Raw genomic sequence first — 20,762 nt, forward strand, 5'->3', positions numbered from 1 at the left:
GGCGCCGCAACCCTGTCGACGGCCCTATGAAGCCTGTCGATTGATGACTCCCAGTTGCTTGAACACTCTTGGCATGTTGGCATTGTCCGTACGGAACATACCGCACGCGGACACAATCTTTCGTTGTCCGCCCGGAACCACACAGTGGCACAATCCACATTATCAAAAATACCTTATGACCTCGAGCGTACCAGAAGTTTGGAAGAGCACTAACATTATCTTAATTCATAAGAAAGGAGACAAGGACTTGAAAAATTAGACCCATCAGATTACTGTCTGTTGTCTACAAGGTATTTACTAATGTAAATGCTAATACAGTCAGCACAACCTTAGACTTGAATCAACCAAATGATCAGGCAGGCTTTGGTAAATGATATGCACCAATAGATCATATTCACACTATCAATCAGGCGATAGAGAATGGCACAGAATATAACCAACCCCTATATATAGCCTCCATTGATTACGAAGAAGCACTCAACTCAGTGGAAACCTCGGCTGTCGTACAGACATATCGGAATCAGGGTGTAGAAGAGCCTTATAAGAAAATATTGAAATATATCTATAAGAACTGCACAGCTACCACAGTCCTCCATAAAGTCAGCTATAAAGTTCCAATAAGGAAGGGTGTCAGGCATGGAGGTAAGATCTTGCCAATGCTATTCACCGCCTGTTTACAGGAGCTATTCCGAGGCCTGAATTGGGAACAGTAGGGGATAAGAGTTAATGGAGAATACCTAAATAATCTGCGATTCGCTGATGACATTGCCTGAGTCGCCGCTAAAATGAATGAATAATAATAATAATAATAATTTTATTCAACAAAATTTGATACAATAGCACAAACCAGGTTCGCCTAAGCCATCATTGTGGCTTGTCACGCGAAGCCTGACAGTCGACAGCCAAACTCGGCCGCAAAATTGACTATTTTGTTTTTTTAAAAGGAGACACTAAAGATACAAAACAGACAGTAAGTAATATCACATCAAACACAAAATAGGTGGAAACCGAAAAGTTTTGCTGTGCATAGAAATTGAACTATACAGTTTAATTATTCTAAGTACCATTTCTTTAGATTATTGCGAATATCATGTATAGACTCACAGGAATTAATTTCAGGGGGAAGAGCATTAAATATATTTGGAACATAATAAGCTCGAGCATATTTACCAAATCTGGTCCGCGCGCGAGGAACTAAAAATGCAGGAGCCTGACGTAAAGGCTGGGGAAGCACAATGGGGACTTCAAATGTATCGTTCCAGAAATGTTTTAGTACAACAGTATGAACAAAAAGGGATCGAAAATTGGGCATCCTTAGCATCTGAAAAAGGTTGACATCTTGCAAAGTACACACATCGTAAGTAACACTCTTTAGCATGCATTTTAACAATCTATTTACACGTTGATGCCAGATACCAGAACAATGAACAAAAGTTGTGATTCCATACCTAAGTACACTGTAGGCTAAAGAATGAACTAATAATTTCCTCACCGAAATAGGTAAAAACATCTTAATACGATACAACGAACAGACGACTTTGCGAAGTTTTGCACACACGTAGGATAAGTGAATAGAAAAAAGAAGACCGGAATCAAACCAAATCCCCAAATACTTTGCAGAATCTGGAAACTGTACTGGAGGGCAAGAGCAGTTTATACATCGGTATGAGTGTAGATAAACGGGGTAAGAAAGTGACACGCACTTGAGTGGGCTGCGGAAGCAAACTAACCTTGATTTAGAATGAATAATATCTATTAAATTCATATCAAACCAATTCATTAATTTTCTGACGTCAGTCAGAAGCATTGAAAATGCGTTGGAAAAGTTCACGTGGGTAGCTACAAGTGCAGTATCATCCGCATATTGAAATAGTTTCCAAGTAGGGAGCACAGTACACATGTCCTTAACGTATATATTAAAAAGTAAGGGAGACAATATGGAACGTTGTGGTACGCCAGCCTTGAGAAAAACACGGGAGCTGCAGGTGTTTGAAATGGAAACAATATGGGAACGATCTGTAAGGAAGTTATGCAACAAGCGAAAAAAAGGACCACGAAAACCAAAATTGTAGAGCTTATCTAATAATATAGCATGGCATACCGTGTCGAATGCTTTTGCGACATCCAAAAAAAGTGCACATGATACGAGATTTCTTTCTAGAGAAGAAAACAAGTGGTCACTCATTTCTTCTAGTAAGGCCTGAGTGCCTTTTTTTTCGATAAACCCATACTGACAATAATAATAATAATAATAATAATAATAATAATAATTGGCTTTTGGGGAAAGTAATTGGCGCAGTACCAGTCTCATATGTCATTGGACGCCTAAACCGCGGCGCCGTAAGGGAAGGGATAAAGCGGGGAGTGAAAGAAGAAAGGAAGAAGTGCCGTAGTGGAGGGCTCCGGAATAATTTCGACCACCTGGGGATCTTTAACGTGCACTGACATCGCACAGCACATGGGCGCCTTACCGTTTTGCCTCCATGAAAACGCAGCCGCCGCGGTCAGGTTCGAACCCGGGAACTGCGGATCAGTAGTCGAGCGCCCTAACCACTGAGCCACCGCGGCGGGTACAGACAGACAGAAAAACTTTATTTCGCAAGTGAGTTTGAGACCCGCTATGTTCCTGGGCCACTGCGTGGTGCCGCACTGCATCATGTAGGTCATGTCGGGACATGACGTCAGCAGCCCGAGGCACCACAGCAAGCTGCGATGTCGGGTCCGCAGATGTGAGCAGGGCCTCCCAGTCCTCCCAGCTCGAGATGGCGTGCTGTCCCTGCAGGGGAGGGTCAGCAGGGCAGCCGAAAAGGATATGGGAGAGAGTGGCATGAGGGTCACCATACAGGGAGCATGCAAGGGATGTGCTACAATAGTGGGGTAATAGCTGAGGGGATGACAGTGAGCAGGGCTGGAGGCATCTGAAGAGGATCTGTTGGGAGTGCGTTGAGAGGGGTGGGGAGGGGGGTAAGTCCTACGGTCCAAACGGGGTATTTGCATGAGCTCCGCAATGGTGTGCGCCCGCTTCCTCGAGAATCCTGGATCGACACTGCCCTGAGCCCGGCAAATAAAACCTCGGGCCAATTTATCGGCAGCTTCGTTTCCAGGGTTCCCAGTGTGAGCCAGCACCCACTGGAGCTCTACCCTGCACGGTAAATTTTGGGTAGGGGCGTTGAACAATTGCAGGCAGGGGTGTGAATCCTGCCCCTGGAAAAGTTTGACAGAGTCGTTTTGGAGTCGCTGAAGATTTATTGGGCACGCGAATGTGCAAGGGCTAAGGCGATGGCGGTCTCCTTTGCCTCCTGCCTCCCCTTCCTGTTTACAGGGGGTATTCCGCAGCCTGAATTGGGAACAGTTGGGGATAAGTGTTAATGGAGAATACCTAAATGATCTGCGGTTCGCTGATGACATTGCCTTGCTGAGTCACTCAGGAGGTGAATTGCAAAGCATGATTAGTGAGTTAGACAGGCAGAGCAGAATGATGGGTCTAAAAATTAACATGCAGAAAACCAAGGTAATGTCCAACAGCCTATCAAGGGAACAACAGTTCACAATTGGCAGCGAGAGGCTGTAAGTTGTGACGGAATACGTCTACTTACGGCAGGTAGTGACAGCTGATCCGGATCATGAAAGGGAGATAACTAGAAGGATAAGAATGGGGTGGAGCGCATATGGCAAGTTCTCGCAGATCATGAGTGGCAGTTTACCAATTTCCCTCAAGAGAAAAGTGTAAAACAGCTTTATCTTACTGGTACTGACCTACGGGTCAGAAACGTGGAGGCTAACTAAAAAGATTCAGCTGAAGTTCAGGAAAACGCAGCGAGCTGTGGAAAGAAAAATGAATGGTGTAACGTTAAGAGACCAGAAGCAGGCAGAGTGGCTGAGGGAACAAATGTGGGGTAATGACATCCTAATCGAAACCGAGAGGTAAAATTGGGCTTTTGCAGGGTATGTAATGCGAGGACAAGATAACCGATGGTCCTTAATAGTAGCGGAGTGGATTCCAAGAGAAAGTAAGCGTAGCAGGGGGTAGCAGAAAGTTAGGCGGGCTGATGAGATTGAGAAGTTTGCGGGCATATGGTGGGCGCAGCTGGTAAAGGACAGGTTTAATTGGAGAGGTCTTTGCCCTGCAATAGCCGCGCAGGCTGAGGATGATGACTTCCTTGAACAGCGCTGCTAGGGTTAGGCTCCCGGGTTAAGGTTCTAGTGTTTAACGTTGCCAGGTTCAGTTTCCAATGGCAGCCTCTGCGGAGCCAGGGATTCTTAGCGCCCTGTGCTGCGTTACTGTTCTGAATGCCGGCTTTGTGAGTTGCTCCACAGCCGCTGGGGATTGAGAGTTGAGGGTCAATTGATTTGTTCATATAATATTGCGTGCAAGTACCATTTAAGAGGGGCAAAGGCCTGCTGCGGTGAGGGAGTGTGCTGTCGGCTTTGGTCATCAAGGTTAAGGTGCACCCCAGGCCTGGTTATGCAATATTGCATCGAGACGCGGAGTTTTTTTTTTCTGAAATTCGGTGAATTTCGCGGCACCGGGATTCGAACCCTTGGTCCTGTTGCACACCAGGTGTATTCTCTACCTCTACGCCATCACTGTGCCTGTGCATTTTACTCTTCCATTATTCTAATTTTGTTATAGAATGCAATACCATTACCGTAAGAGTTAAACCAGAGTGAAGTCAAAATTGTTCGCTTTTCTTGCTGCTTCCATGTGTAGCACACATGCCAACTGGTTTTTCTCGAACACGTTCTGTGCATGTTTCTGGCTGGACACGCAATATCTAGCGATAACATTTGCTTAACAATGGTCTGGACGGAAGCATTTCCAGTGATCCCATAGTATTTCATTGTCATTTTTTGCCTTCCTGGTCTCAGCGGCTTTGGTAGCTGCGAAAGACAAAAAGTATGGTGGGGCAGCCAAAAAAGAATGTAAACCAATCTGCGAAAGACAGTTGGATCATTCTAGACAGGTGTTGTGCCCTCTGTACGTGCAAAGCTGCTGCTAGAAATTTAATTCAAGTTAAGTAGGAAAAAGTGCCGCTGAATGTGTATGTTCACATTAAACCAAGAAAATGATTTACGCAGCTGTCGTAAGATTGAGGCTTTCCCATGGGCAGAGCCGGTGACCTCGTTACAAACGAGAGACAGCTTGTTGGTGCCTTTGCAATGATACAAGTTGCACGCATGCTTTCATTTCAAGTTCAGCGCAGAAATCACGGCCAGAGACTGCATTTTTAACTGCTGTGCTTTTTGGTGCTAAAAACTCACTCGAGTATCCAAGGAATTTGGGGCGCCATGTGGAGTACAGCAGGGCACTCACAGGTGGCCCTGGAGCATCGGCATTCGCGGCTGGCTGCAGAGCTGGCCTGCATGATGCGCACCACGAGGCTGGCCCACGCAGCAGCTGCCGTGGCACTCAAGCAGGCGCTGCCGGCGCTGGCTGCATGGATTCGCAGGCAGCCCACGCGGAGTCCGGAGGAGCGCCCATTGTGAGCGACCCTCCTCCTCCTCTCATACCTCGCTGTTAAGGCGCTGGCTTTGCCAAACTTTCTTAAAGGCAGCAATAGTGCCAGCACACTTTCCACAACGTTCAATGCATGAGTGAAGCCGACCGGTAGACTACCCTGCGTAGAAACCCTATGCCGTCTGGTAGCCCACAATCAATTTTGGAGAAAAAAACTTACCACTCGACTGATGATTAACAGTCGGAATTAATTTGTTTTGAACATTTAATTTACTCTCGTTTCTGTGAAGAGGAAGAGCCTTGCTAGTTTTGAATTCAGGTACTTAATTCTGATGCCTAATGCCAAGGCACAAGCCAATTATAATGCCACTTTTCCACAGATCCCTATCACTCAGCATAAAAAGGCGAGGAAGCCATGGATTAGAACTGAGCTTTACAAGTGCATAAAATACAAGGATTGGTTGTTTAAGCAGTTCCTACAAACAAGAGACATTCAGATATTGCAAGAATTCGAAGAACTTCGAAATAGATTGAGTGGGGACCTAAAGAAGGCAAAATCTGAATATTACCAGCACAAATTTGACAACTCTTCGTGTAACCCTCAGAGAGCTTGGCAAACGCTTCGTGAGCTGACAAGAAATAACGCTACTGCCATACCACCTGAATTAGAAATAGATGGCACACGCTATTGCGGAAAACTTTTAGCATGCTATATTCAACACTGGTTTTGTGGAAGCAGGCGTAGGAAACTCTGCACCTTCTTCGTGTCTCAGTAGTACTTTAGAAGAGTATATGAGCTTGCATATTCCTGATTCAATTTTTATTGCCCCTACCTCTCCCGAAGGAGTAAATGCTGTACTATGCTTCCTCGACAATAGATCAGTAGCCGGCTATGATGGAATAAAAGCCACGCCGGTGAAGGGCGCTTCTCATATCTTATCTGAGCCATTGACATATATCTGTAACCGCCCGCATGCTTGAATCTGGTATCTTTCCTGACGAGAATTAGCGTTCGTGGTGTCCGTCTCTCTTCTGTCCTTGTCTTTAGCACTAGTTACTATGTGCATTGAATCTACTTCTTTGTATTGTCACGTAATGGTGACGGCAGTCCGGCTAGCTGGAAGACAGCGAAAAGAGCTTCCAAAGGACGCTTTTTATTTATTTATTGTAATACATACAAATTGCCCCATTGGGCATTAGTGTGCAGTGGGTACGCAAAGTTAAAGGCAAAAACACTGTGAACAGATGTAAATTGATCCAAAAGACCCAGCAACAATGCAGCTAAAAACAGTAACAAACACTTGGGAAATGCTGTACGAGTCATGAAAAGTTTATATATATATATATATATATATATATAAAGCGTAATAGTACCACGCAAAAACTCTGCGATAAGCAGAGCAGTCAATTGCTTAAGTTGCATGGTACAATGATGCGTCAGTTAGTCCCTGTAAATGTGTTTTAAGAGCGGCTGGAAAGCTGTTGTCATTTAATGAAACTATTTCATGTGGGAGGCTGTTGCACCCGCGAAGAATTGAATGACCCGGCAACGGCGTAGCAACGAGCGTGATCGGCGGTGATCGAACACAATCCCCGGCGCTCCGGCCGTGCTGAATTTAAAGCTGAAAGCGATCTTTCGAGATACGGCTTGCAAAGTTACCACAACAGTCCGGAACAACGTAGAATCGCCTCTGCCTGGATGCGATCAATTGAGGTAAATCTCGTCGCGTTTTGCATCACGTAGCGATAAAGCTGCATGCCGGCAGCTTTGAAGAGTGAACAAGCGAAAAGTCCAGAGCGAACAGTACATTGCTTCTTCGTAGGTTGTAGCGTCTTACGTCGGTGCGCTGCTGGTTTTTGATCCGTAATCGGATAAGTCTTCGGGCTTCTTCTGCGTGCTGAAGGTAGGTGACGACGTCGACGTTATCGTCTTAGGTAGCGTTGGGCAGCCTGGCATCTAGCGTTATTGTGGCCTGCCTGCCATGGGTGAGCCTAAAAAGGGTCATCTGGGTGGTTTCAAATAAAGTTTTCACCACCACCTACTTCAACAACATAATAGCGGCGGCACATTTTTTCCAGCCGGCCTAGGCCTGTGTTGCTGAATTGTGTGGTCCAGGTCTTTAATTTTCCGGAAAATTGTGGCCATAAGCACTACCTGGATCGCTTGTGCCGTGGCAAATTACTAAGTGCACACAAAGAACCATAACCATACGCCGATTACTGTTTAGTCTTCTAAGCGTTCACTTGACTTTTCTCGAGTTAATTGCTTTTAGAAATGCTAGAAAGCTCTCTTGGTCGTGGAGCTGTTGCAAGGTCCCAAGCGCTGTTTTCCTTTAATGTTGCGATCACCCCCGCATGTTATGCGCGTTAATGCGTCTGTGTGCTATGATACACACAATATATAAAAACTGAGGTGTGAATGTATTATTTTTTCAGGATATCCACTTGTTAATATAGACTGCTAACAAAGCAATATTCGCCCCATGACGCAGCAACGGCTTTGAAATGGTGACAGTGAAAATCTTGGATATGCATTGCACATTGCAGTTGAGGGAGTGGCAGCTGGCCGAGGGTCTTGTGGTACGTGTGATTGTATCGCAGTGCACGCATCTGCTAGCGTCACTTCGCAGTGCCACATAAGATGGTCAGCACAATTGCGCACTCAGCGCAAAGTAGCGCTCGCTAGCCTACCGGATGAATTTGCCTCCACTTGAAAGTATAATAGCAGCGAGAATGCGCCTCACTTGAACCAGTACTTAAATGCGCGTATTAAAATCACAATGGCACAGTTCCAACCCACTTTCCTGTGCCAATTCTTGCCATATCATCAGCGCCAAATTTCAAGCGAACCTAAGGATGCGGTAGATGCATGCTGGGGCAGAGTAAAATGTACATCTGGTAAAAGGTGAGCAGAACAAGCAGCACAGCAACTGAGGCATTGGCTTTTGAAATTTCCATCGTGAGATTACGGTAGCTACACCGGTATCAGAAAGTACGCATCGTAAACGATGCCAACAACGCACCAGCTCGACCGGCCCAAGATGGAAACCAGAATCTGTGGGCGCGGTGTTGCCAGAGCGCCAAGCAGTTTCGCATATCATCTGTTGTAAAATCTAACTGGAAGTGAATGATGTCCTTCACCGAGATCTGTGTATATATATTTAGCTGGCTTCACAGCACAACACTACACTAATTAGATTCTTGTAAATAGAGATTAGCACGTTAATCTCTTGAATTATTTTCATCATCTCCACCATTACCCCAGGCATTCTTAAATTAGATAACTTCGCTTATGGGTCAACCGCCACTGGCTCCAGCTAGAGGTTCTCAGGAGTGAAGTATGCAAGTGGCTCCGAAAGTGCGTTCTCTTGGTATATGTCCACAACTTATGTTTGTATACAGTCTGACTATAGTGTTCCGGTGTGTGCGTGCACTGCATGCTTGTTGTTTTCGCTTTATTTTCAAAACATCTTGTAACTATAATTTCAATTTCCTTATGGTAATATTTTTTGAGTTTCAGTTTATTTGTTTCTGAATTAGAGAAACCGGAGCAAAGGCAAAAGACAAGGAGCCTGACAAAGGCCTCTGCTCCGTATGCAGTCAGCAGACAGGCATCAGAAACATATAGAACTACAATTGCGGACAATTGGTTCCCTTTTTGGGGGACAAATTGCAAAAAACAAGCAACACTGAAAGGCCATAAATGCCAGCAAAGCACAAGAAAAATAAATCAAATGAATTCAATGTTTTCTTGCAATATTACATTCTTAAGGAACTTTTTGGTATTTGGCTTCAAGTAGTTCTTTAGTGAGATTTAGTAGAGACGGTATTTGTAACTATACGTGTTGCCTACCGTAGTTTTTCCTGACTATAGGATTTTTCCGCTGTGTGCGCGGAAGCAGTACTCTGCAGCAGGGCGTGCTGCGCTGTAAAGTTTCTGATTCTGGACATGTTGCAAGAGCCTATAACAGTATAATTGGTTAGCCTTTATCATGGAATAATTTCTGAATATTGGATCTGTCGTTAAATATTGTGGTTGCCCGTGGTAATTTCCAAACAAGCGCAGGACTCGTTTCTGTAATCAGCTCATGAAAATTGCCCTGCGTGGTTGTTCCCCAGATTAGCGAGTAATAAGACATTCTGGAGCAGAAAAGCATATAATATAGCGAGGTTCTAAGCCTTTGTGGTACCAATGGGCTTAGTTTATAAAGCTTTACTTAACTCGGCCGCCAGTTTCGACACGTGAACATTCCATGACAAGGGGTCCTGAAACCACATGCCCAAATATTTTTGAACCTTAACCCTCTCTACACTGACACCGTGAAAATTAAGCTCAATGTTAGATGTGGTTGGTTTATTTATGGGTATGCTGCAAAGGTTATTTACATAGAATAAAAACAATAGCGGTCCGAGGATAGACCCCTGGGGAACATCATTGTTTACTTTGGCATATGAAGAAGATTCTTGGTTAACGACGTATTGATACCGGTCGGATAAGCAGCTGTGTATTAAATCTAAAGCGATTTCGTGCAACCCTACGTGTTTAGTTTAGATAAGAGGATGGTGTGAGACAGAATCAAATGCTTTATTCAAGTTAAGAAATAAGCCAAGTGTATAAAGTATACCCATGAAATTATTGACTATGTCATGTTTGATGTCTAGTAATGCTACTTTTGACGATCGTTTCGACGATCGTTTCTTTCGAAACACGTATTTCATCCCATTTACTACAAATTATATTTATTGAAAAAATTTTCCAGCCTATTGTTCAAAACACTTTCAAACACTTTGGAAATGGTGTCACAGATAATAAGGAGGCCAAAATAAAATTATGAAGGAAAGAGGGTGAAGAAGAGGACGTGGATTAACCCAAGAATAAAGAAGATGAAGAAGAAGCATTCAGTGAGGTGGAGAGAGATGATTGGTGGAGAAGCATTCGGTGAGGTGGAGAGAGATGATTGGTGGAGAAGCATTCGGTGAGGTGGAGAGAGATGATTGGTGGAGAAGAGAAGAAGAAGACGACAAGGCTTACGTGGACTAAAGCCAAGGCTATAAAAGTGCGAGGGAGAGCGAGGCACGAGGGGAACAGCAGAGAAGTGGAGGCTCCGGCGGGTCAGGGACACATCAGCTGGATGAGAGCGACGCCGGCTACTTGAGCAAGGTTTGTTGCTGGGCGAGTTGGTTGGGGTACATCTTGAGAACACAGCGCTTGCAGACAAAGGACCAGAACAAGAAGGACACACACCTGCGCTAACTAACAACTTTTATTTCGGAAGGGGGCCGATCCGCGCCTTTGCAGTGAGCTCACCAGAGCTCACTGCTCTGGTGAGCTCGCGTTTTACGGCTTCGCATCGTGGACTTCCTGCCATGCCTGAGCTCGTTCCGGGGAGTCAACGGAGGACGCTACCACCTGCTACGGCCAGGGGTGTCTCCAGCGCTGTTGCCACCCATCCGGGTGCTTGGACCGGGAGCTTATACGACGCAGCCAGCGACGCCGCCAGCATCGCCAGCCCAAGAACGTCGAACGCCGCCTCGACGCCGACTACTGGATCCATACAACGCCGCAGCCGCACCGAACCAACCGTGAGCACGAACGCCGACCACGAATAGTAGAACGCTAGTAGTAGACGCTGGTAGCAGTTTGCCCGGGTCGGGTGTATTTACATATTCTTTGCGTTTTGTGTTAGTTTTGTTAGTTTTGTGTTCTAGTGTGTGTGTGTCACATAGGCTGTATTAAATGTGCGTCTCTGTGGGTATACACCTGTCGCCTAGTCCATTCTTTCGGTCCGAGTGTTCTCCGGGGAGATCCGTGACAAAGATAAGTGGCGAGCCTGTGCCAGAATTCATTTCCTTTTTTCTTTTTGCTCTGTCTCGGATCTTTCCGATCTCTCGATGGCAGAAAGTATGGATTTGGCAAGAACTTACCTACCTGGCAAGAACGTTAGAACTGGCGCTCAAGCTAGGGTTAAGCAAGGAAGAGGCGATGCATCTCTATGAGGAGGAAAGAAAGAGGCAGATAAAGGAAAGGGCGAAAGCACGCACAGATGCTCCTGAGGCAGAAGAGCGAGAAGAAAAAAAAGATCTGGCGAGGCAGAGAGAAGAGCAGAAGAACAGGAGAAGGATAGAACGGGAGGAGTTTCTTTTGTGGAAACAGGCGCATGTCGCGGGAGGATATGAGGAGATCACGGACAGTGATCAGCGTTCCTTAGCGGGCAGAGAATCTCCTAGACTGGCCAGAGTTTGTCCAAGGAAGCTGATGGCTCCTTTCGATGAGAAAAGAGATGATGGACGCATATCTGCAACGATTCGAGCGGATAGCTTTGGGTCAAGGCTGGGAGCGCAGTGAATGGGCCACGGCATTGAGCATGTGTTTAGTCGGAGAGGCGCTGATTGTGTTTGGAAGGATGCTTGCTGCTGATTCCATGGGCTACGAGAAAGTCAAAATGCACTCCTCCAAAGATTCAGGCTTACGGCAGAGGGTTTTCGTGAGAGATTTCGCACCGCGAAACCTGAGGATTTGGAAACCGCAAAGCAGTTTTCCTGCAGGCTGACCAACTATTTTGATAGGTGGCTTGATATGTCAAACACAGAAAAGAGTTTTGAAGGGGTGCGTGACAAGCTGGTCACAGATCAATTTTTAGCGTGCTGCAGCTCAAAGCTGGTGCTATTCCTGAAATAAAGTTGTGTTTATTGGAAGAGTTCGCCGACACTGCAGACCAATTCCTCAAGGCCCAATGGCTAAGAAATTTGAGTAAGGCAAAGGAGGAAACCCAAAATATCCTAGAGACAGATGCGGCAAAACCAAGAGCATATGGCGGTGCATCAAAGGCGCCTGTAAGGTGTTTTCTCTGCGGCAAGGTGGCAAACCGTGCAGTTGACTGTCGGACTAGTAGCGCTGCCCAAAAAACACAGGTTGTGTGTCAAGGTTGCAAGAGGAGGGGTCATACTCTGGATGAGCGCCGATACAGAACGCAGGACCGGGCTACATGCGTTGTCGACTCTAGGGTAGAACTTTACACGCCACCCGGAGTTCCATAGCTGAAAGGAAAGCAAACGCCGCTGGTAAATGAGGCAGTGAGTGTAACACCCAAGTCGAAACAACAGCAATGCCGGTGGTGGTAGGGCAAATAGGGGACGTCCTATATTGGTGCTTAGAGACAGCAGAGCCAACACAGTTTTGGTTCGGAGAAGCCTGGTGAAGGACGAGGATCTTACAGGGGAAGCGTCGGCCGTCACTCTTGTAGATAGCACAGTAAGGTACCTTCCTGAAGCCAGGATTCTTGTGTTCACGCCATATTATACTGGGCAGGTAGTGGGAAAATGTGTAGACCAACTCATCTACGATCTCATCTTGGGAAACATTACGGGTGCAAGAAGTGTCGAAGACCCCGATCCCGAGTGGAGGATATGCTCGACATTGAAGAACATCCAAAGGAGGAAAGGCCTGCGACAGCTCAGATGGGTGCAGTCAGTTTTTCGTCGGCAGTGGAGACAAGAGCTCAAGCGACAACCCGAGCAACGCAGCGTCCGCTCTCTGCTCCTCTTACGGTGTGCCTGAGCGTAACACCGGTCGAAATTGCAATTAGGCAAAAGAAAGACCCGAGCTTGAAGGCTTGCTTCGAAAGAGTCGGGGAAAGAGTGAAAAGAAAGAAGAGTAGGACGTCATTCGAGTATCAATTGGTAAATGGTCTTCTGCACAGGGAATGCATATTTAGTTCAGGAAGGCGGGTCCAACAGCTGTTGTTACCAAGAGATATGCGAGCGAAAGACCGTACTACGCTTAGGACATGACGCCATTATGGCCGGACACCAGGGTGTTCAAAAAACGGTGTCTAGGATCACCGAGGAGTTCTTTTGGCCGGGTGTTCAGAGTGACGTTAAGCGCTTTGTTCGCTCAGGTGACGTGTGCCAGCGCACAGTTCCGAAGGGAAGAGTTGGTCCCGTACCTCTGGGCAAGATGCCAGCCATCGACCTACCGTTTCAGCAAGTGGCGGTTGACATTGTGGGGCCAATCTCTCCAGTATCCGCCAAAGGCAATAGGTATGTGCTTACTCTGGTTGACGTGGCCACTCGTCATCCTGATGCTATTCCACTGAGAACTATTGACAGTATCCAAGTGGCGGAGGGTCTTATGGAAATGTTTTCGCGTTATGGGTCAAGGGAAATTTTGAGTGACCGGGGCTCGAACTTCACATCGGAACTAATGAAGGAGATTAACCGCCTTTTGTCAGTAAGGCAGTTACTGACGACGCCTTACCATGCCATGTGTAATGGGCTTATAGAGTGGTTCAAAGGCACCCTCATAAATATGATCAAGAAAATGTGCCAGGAGAGACCTACTGATTGGGATAGATATCTCCAGGCTCTTTTGTTCGCTTACCGCGAAGTACTGCAAACAAGTCATGGTTTCTCGCCCTTCGAGATGTTGTATGGGAGAACCGTTAGAAGTCCACTTGCAATACTCAAGGAGCTGTGGGCTAATAAAGAGATATAATAAGATCTCAAGACAACATACACGTACGTTATTGAGTTGCGGGGCAGGTTGTAGGAAACATGCAGGCTTGCACATCAAGGCCTGGAAAGGGTGCGCTAATGCTATTAGGGCTACTATGACAAGAAAGCCACTCACAGGAATCTGAATCCGGGCGACAGGGTTCTCGTCCTGCTACCCACGGACCATAGTATGTTACTGATGCAATGGAAGGGCCCGTACCTTGTGACAGGGAAGAAAAAGGATATGAATTATGAGTTATTGACATGATGACAGTAAGGAGGTTTTCCATGTAAATATGTTGAAGAAGTACGAAGAAAGGGGTGCCGTACGGTACGCCCGCAAGGTAGCATGTGCGGTAGTGGCCGAAGAGAGGTGATGCTGCCGGGATGCCCACGTGCAGTGGGAAGAAAAATGCAGGAGGGGATGAGGTACTAAAGAAGCCCAACGTGAATGAAGACATACGATCACAGCTCTACTCCAAATCAAGGGGGAAACTTTTTTGGATAGGCGAGGCAAAGCGGAGGTCATATGTTACAAATTAGACCTGTATACATATAGAGCCAACTGAGCAGCTCTAGGTATCTCTGGGATGTGTCGTTGTTGTTGTACTAATGTATCTATGGGATTCATCTTGTTGTGGTTGTTGCTGTTGTTGGTGTTATGTGATTATATAAGGGAGTGTGTTGTAAAAATTAACATGTGTATTAAGACAACGCAAGGACAGCGGCAGTGGTGTGTTAATGTTTCGTAAGTGCAATTTGGTGTGCTGTGTTAGTGATGTGCTTTTGGTGTGTGCTGGACATCGGCGGTGTGTTGTGTGCTGGGTCCAGTATCGCCACAGAAGATAGTCGGTTGGCTGGATGGCTTGAAAATGAGTATGACGTAAGCAGTTTTTCATGGAAAAACTCTTGAGAGAGGGGGCGCTTGTGACAGATAATAAGGAGGACAAAATAAAATTATGAAAGAAAGAGGGTGAAGAAGACGACATGGATTAACCAAAGACTAAAGAAGATGAAGAAGCATTCGGTGAGGTGGAGAGAGATGATTGGTGAAGTATTCGGTGAGGTGGAGAGAGGTGATTGGTGGAGAAGAGAAGAAGACGACGACAAGGCCTACATGGACTAAAGCCAAGGCTATAAAAGGGCGAGGGAGAGCGAGGCACGTGGGGAACAGCAGAGAAGCGGAGGCTCCGGCGGGTCAGGGACACATCGGCTGGAAGAGAGCGACGCAGGCTACTGCTCCAGTGAGCTTGCATTCTACGGCCTCGTATCGTGGACTTCCTGCCGTGCCTGAGCCCGTCCCGGGGAGTCAACAGAGGACGCTACCACCTGCTACGGCCAGGGGTGTCTCCAGCGCTGTTGCCACCCATCCAGATGGTGCCCCCAACGCCAACACCACGGCTTCACCTCCACGGGCGCTTGGACCTGGAGCTTATACGACGCCGCCAGTGACGCCAGCCCAATCACGTCGAACGCCGCCTCGACGCCGGCTACGGGGTCCATACAACGCCGCAGCCGCACCGAACCACCCGTGAGCACGGGATAGCGTAGGTGATTCGGCTAATAATGAAAGAATGGACAAGCTTAAGTAGGTTCGCCTCCTTCATCCCCGCGTTTTTGTTTGCTATCCTCTTGAGAAGCCTGCATGTTTGGTTGATCGTGGCTTCCAGTCGGTTTATCGTTTCAGTGTTTCTCCCATTTGATTGTATCCACATACCCAGTATCCTGATCTTGTCCACCCTTGGAACCGGGGTGTTGTTGGCCAGGAGCTGGATATTAACCTGCTGATTCCTCATGATTAGCATCTCCAATTTTTTTGGTGAGCATTTTAGCCCTATGGGTCTCAGATAGCTTTCCGTTTCCCATATTTCCCTTTGTAGGGTGTCTTCTATTTGGCCATCGCTCCCCCCTCTGTCGACCCAAAGGGTGAGGTCTTCAGCATAGAGAGTGTGGCAGAGGCCCTCTAGCTTTCTGAGTCGTTCTGGCAGCCCGATCATTGCAATGTTAAAAAGAATAGGGGAGAGCACCGATCCCTGCGGTGTTCCCTTGTTGCCTAGCTTAATGTTTTCTCTTATTGTGCCCCCGATTTCTATGTTCACCGTTCGGTCCGTGATGAAGCTTTTGATATAGTTGTATAGCTTGGTTCCTACATTTAAGTGATTGAGGTGTGACAGGATCGCTTGGTGTTTGACGTTGTCAAGCGCTTTGCGAACGTCAAACCCCACTATGACTCTCGAGTCGCTAGTCTTCCTTTCTAATACTTGTTCTTTGAGTTGTAGCATTGCATTGTTTGTGGACAGTTGTCTGAATCCAACCATGCTGTCTGGGTAGAGTTCCTTACTTTCCAAGTATCCGTTGAGTCTATTCTGTATGACGTGCTCCATGAGCTTGCCTACACAGGAGGTTAACGATATTGGCCTAAGGTTCTCAAGTTTCAGTTCTTTGCCAGGTTTGGGGATGAGGACTAGATTTGCTGTCTTCCACTCCCCAGGTATCTCCTCCTGTTCCCAAAACTTTTGAATGAATGCTGTTAGTTGCTGGAAGGAGTCGTCATCGAGGTTTCTAAGCATCTTATTGCTGATCCCATCTGGGCCAGCCGCAGTTTTTCCGCTAAGCTTTTTTAAGGCAGCTTGGACCTCTTTTATGATGATTGGTTGGTCTAGCTCCTCGTTGTTTTCGCCGCTATAGTCGGGCAATGTTTCGGTGTTTGTTTCCCTTATGTACCTCTCTTTTATCTGGTTGATCATATCCTCCTCTGACCCCTGGAAATTGTGGGTTAGTCTGCATTTTTCTCCTGGTCTCAGCTTTGGTGCTGCCTGGGTCCAGGAGGTGCCGCAATAGTTTCCAGGTGGTGACTGAGCTTAATTTGCCGTCTAGTCTATCGCAGATGTCGTTCCAGTGTTGTCTGTTTAGTGTTTGGGCATGGCTCTCAATTTCCTTGTTGAGAGCAGCTATTCTCCTTCTCAGGTTACGGTTGCCCCTTTTTTGGGCGAGCTCGGTTTCTGCCTCTTTTTTCTTTTGCCACAGTTGTCTCATGTGGCTATCAACCCAGTTTTGTTCCTCATCTAATTCCACTTCCTCCTCAGCCTCTTTGCACGCCTGCTTGATGCCATTGGCCCATTCAGCTATGTCGGTGATCTCCCCGCAACCCCCTCCGTTGGCGCTGAAGGACTGCCAATTGATGGATTTAGGGTTTTCCTCTCTTGTTTGATGTTGACCCCGTTTTGGATAACTATCTCTATGATTCTGTGATCACTGCCTAGGTTCTCTCTCGTGTTGTGCCATGTAGCCTCAACGTCCGCTCCGATCATGGCCAGGTCGGGGGAGGTGTCGTATGAAACGCTGTTTGTTCCCCTGCCTCGTCGGTACGAGTGGATCGTTAAGGAGGGTTAAATTGCACTGTATCACGGCGTCCCATACTTCCCTCTCTTTTATCTGGGAGTGGTTGTATCCCCATGCTTGGTGTGGCCCATTAAAATCGCCTACTATTACGAGAGGCTGCTGACCTTGTGCCAGTGCTTGCGCTAATTGGCAAATACCTCCCTGAAGCCACAGCCTTTCCTAAGTTTAGGAGAGCTGTAGACGTTCAAGACTAGCAGGCTGCGTTCTTTCCGCCTCTGCGGTATAATCTCCGTTGACACATAGTCAATCTGCGTGCATCCTACCTCATGCTGCATGACGGTGATATTTCTCTTCACCAGGTTAGCAGTCTGCGTGTTTGGCGACTGGCCTGGGTACGTTTTGTATCCTCTGAGTTTAGCATTTTTCCCACATTCTTGCAGCGCGGTGATGTCAAGACCATCGCGTCCCACAAGGTAGGCTTTGAGAACGTTTCTTTTTTTTTGTAAAGCCCCTACAGTTCCATTGCCATATTGTGTTTGCCCAAGTGTTGAGTCGGGCCACGATTCAACCGTAGAAGGATTTGTTTTTGCTGTTTTGCCATTTGGCCCATTCTAGTTCCCATTGGCATAACTAGTTGGCTGAGCTGGGCTGAAAGTTGGTGTATCCTCTCCGTGTTACGCTGGTAGGTATGGCCGCCTGTTGTACTACCTCTTTGAGTTAATGCATGTCTACCTCAAGTTTGACTGCCCTGCCCTCGGTCTTTTCAAGCCCCGAATCGGTCTTTTTAACTCGATTTTTCTTTGGCGGTGCAGGTACCTCTGGCTCGGATTCGGACGACTTATCGTCCATGGCCTCCTAATGCGCTTCCGGTTGCCTGAGTTGAGCTTTGAGCTCATTGTTATCCCTTTGCAACTCGATAACGTGATTACGGAGCTCCTGCATCTGAGCTTGTGTATGCTCCTGGTAAAGCTTCCATTGCTCCTGTTGCGGTTTCATCATTTCATGTTGTTCATTTGCTCTTTGAGCTTGTCTGAGCCATGGGAATTCCCCGCTTCCCAGCCTACCTTTTTGGTGGGTGGTGCCCCTTGCTTCTTGGGCGAGGTGGGGGTGGCCTGCTGCGGTAGCCTCGGAAAGGATGTGGACTGGCGTCGCTCCTTGCTAGTGGCCCGCGTATTGCTCGCGTCCCGCCTGCTGCGATGCTCTGGTAGTTTCTTCTCCTCCTCCTCCTGCTGCTGGAGCTTCTCCCATTGTCATTTCTTAACGATGTATGGGGTTCTGAAGATCTTGCAGGTTCTGTCGCCGGTGGGGTGCGGCTGGCCGCACAGCTTGCAGGTGGGGTTGCAGTCGTGTCCCTCGGTTGGGTTTGGGATGCCGCAGCCTCTGCACTTCTCCTCCTTGCTCTCGCATACGTTGGATCGGTGTCCTAGATCTCCGCACTTATAAGATACGTCTTACTTTTTCTTGTACAAATAACAGTTCAAGATGGCACCTAGGCATTTGATTTTCCTCGGTACCTCTTTGGTGGTGAATGTGAGCATGATGGTCTTGCGCTGTGCTAGTCGTCTGATCTCCAGCACCTTGGGATTCTCCTCATGTTTCGCTATCGCCTTCTTGATCTTTTGCAGTGAGGTCTTCAGTCCTATTCCGTGGATGACTCCTCTCGAGAAGTCGTCTTCAATCTTCATTCAATCTTTGCACTTACATATATGGCTTCGGTCAGGGTTGGCCCATCGTACTGTTTGACTACCATGCCTCCCTTGGGGAGGAAAATGAAAGCTTGACTTGGTTCGAGGCGATCGATTTCTCCGCTTGCTGTTTGCCGTTTCGTTTCGGTGGTGCTGGCGGGGTGTCTATCAATTTCATCTCTTCTGTGACGAGCTTGGCTTTCCATGCCCATTTCTCCTCGAGGTTGCATTTGTTGAGTACTGTGATCCAATTCGGGGCATCGAGCTCGCCCTTTTCGGCGCTGCGACCTTCTACAGCGATATTCATACCTCCTGTTGGCTGCCACACAGCTGACGCGGCGGCACCGGGGGCCCCGGTAAGCCTTAGTCCTCGTTAGGCCTAGTGGCCGGCGTTCGGGTTAGCGCGTCGGCACACAAGCGTTTGCGGGCAGGTGGGCTGGAAACGCTGATTGGTCAAACAAAATGTGACGTCACGCCTAAAACGTCACGTGACGTCATGGTCACGTGATTTTTTAATGACGTCATGTTTGGTTGGGAAGAGACATATTTTCCCTAGATTTTTCTCGGAATTCCCCACGTTTTTGACAGCGCGCGCGGGTTCAAAAAGCGCACCTGATGCGCCGCGCTTTCACACACTGCATGCGCGTTTCTATATTTTTATTATATATGATATCCTTGAACTGCTGGTGTATTATTTTAGTGCGCTCGAACGGCGCGCTTCGTTGTGCATTTATTATAATCGCCACTGCCTGGCGGACCCGATACAGCTTTTGCAGACCTGAGAGGTTAAACACGTACTATCCATGCAAAGCCACGCAAATGCGCCTACAGGTGACCACGCCCGTCTATCAGCGCTCCGTCGAATGCCTGCATTTACAATCGAGTGCTGTAGAACTATGAACCTGACCTAGAGCATACATATTATAATTTTTCTTTGTATTCTACATTCTCTACATGCAGGAGACTACACTCATAGCTTTCGTTAGTTCAGAAATTTCGTACAACCGTGTCAAAATTTGGCGGTCCGGTTTTTTTCTGCACGACGTTTTGGAGGAGAAACGCATTGGGTCTTTGAAGGACGACAGTCTATATAAACTCCTATTCACTGTGTCGTCGTACCTATCGTAATTAATGACGACATATAAAGGCTTTTGATACAACTCTCGTGATTTAAAACAAAACTGTTCGTTTCACTAACCCGCGAAAAAATATTGCGCGCAATCATTCGCCACAGCCCGTTGCTGCGTAATTTTTGTTTTGTGCGGATTTTCTTTTATAATATGACAGCTGCACGCGATAGCTTATATATATATAGTTGCGCAGCCGACCACTGCAGGTACCAGTAAACACGTACCCCGTTTAGAATGAATTTAAAAACGCGGTCGGGAGTTGGAATTATTTGTCCGGGGCGCTGCGGTCAAAGTTCGCAGTTTTGAAAATTGAAACACGGAAATTTTTGCGCATAGCTAGTCACTCTTGCATAAGTAAATATCTTATTCCTACCCATCATCCCCTTGTCAAAACACATATATTAATGAGAAAAACGACCCATTTGATGCAGTTAAGTTCACAGTCCTACAGGGTGGGTTCCACAACAAAGAGAGCAACGGGAGTCGTACTTTATTTACAAATTTCTAACAATTCCTCACGGCATTAATGAAAGTCCGGGTTTATTGACCTCCATCGCCCCTTTCAGAGCCAGTGCTGACCTTAGGAGTGCCGGCGCGTCAAACATCGGTCGTTTGTCGCCAGCGGCATCTTTTTCAAGCTTCGCTGCCCGTCCG

At 47.1% G+C, this 20,762-nt stretch overlaps 1 protein-coding gene across 1 annotated transcript in view; it reads left to right on the forward strand.

Annotated features, from left to right (window-relative positions):
• LOC144111361 (WD repeat and HMG-box DNA-binding protein 1-like) overlaps positions 1-20,762 on the forward strand; it is a 402,955-nt gene that overhangs the window by 267,676 nt on the left and 114,517 nt on the right. Inside the window, exon 9 of the mRNA XM_077644637.1 lies at positions 5,317-5,483. Within this exon, the coding sequence (XP_077500763.1) occupies positions 5,317-5,483 (167 nt within the window). The remainder of the gene's footprint in view (positions 1-5,316; positions 5,484-20,762) is intronic.

The sequence above is a fragment of the Amblyomma americanum genome, chromosome 11 (assembly GCF_052857255.1).
Source record: "Amblyomma americanum isolate KBUSLIRL-KWMA chromosome 11, ASM5285725v1, whole genome shotgun sequence".
Lineage (NCBI taxonomy): Eukaryota > Metazoa > Arthropoda > Arachnida > Ixodida > Ixodidae > Amblyomma > Amblyomma americanum.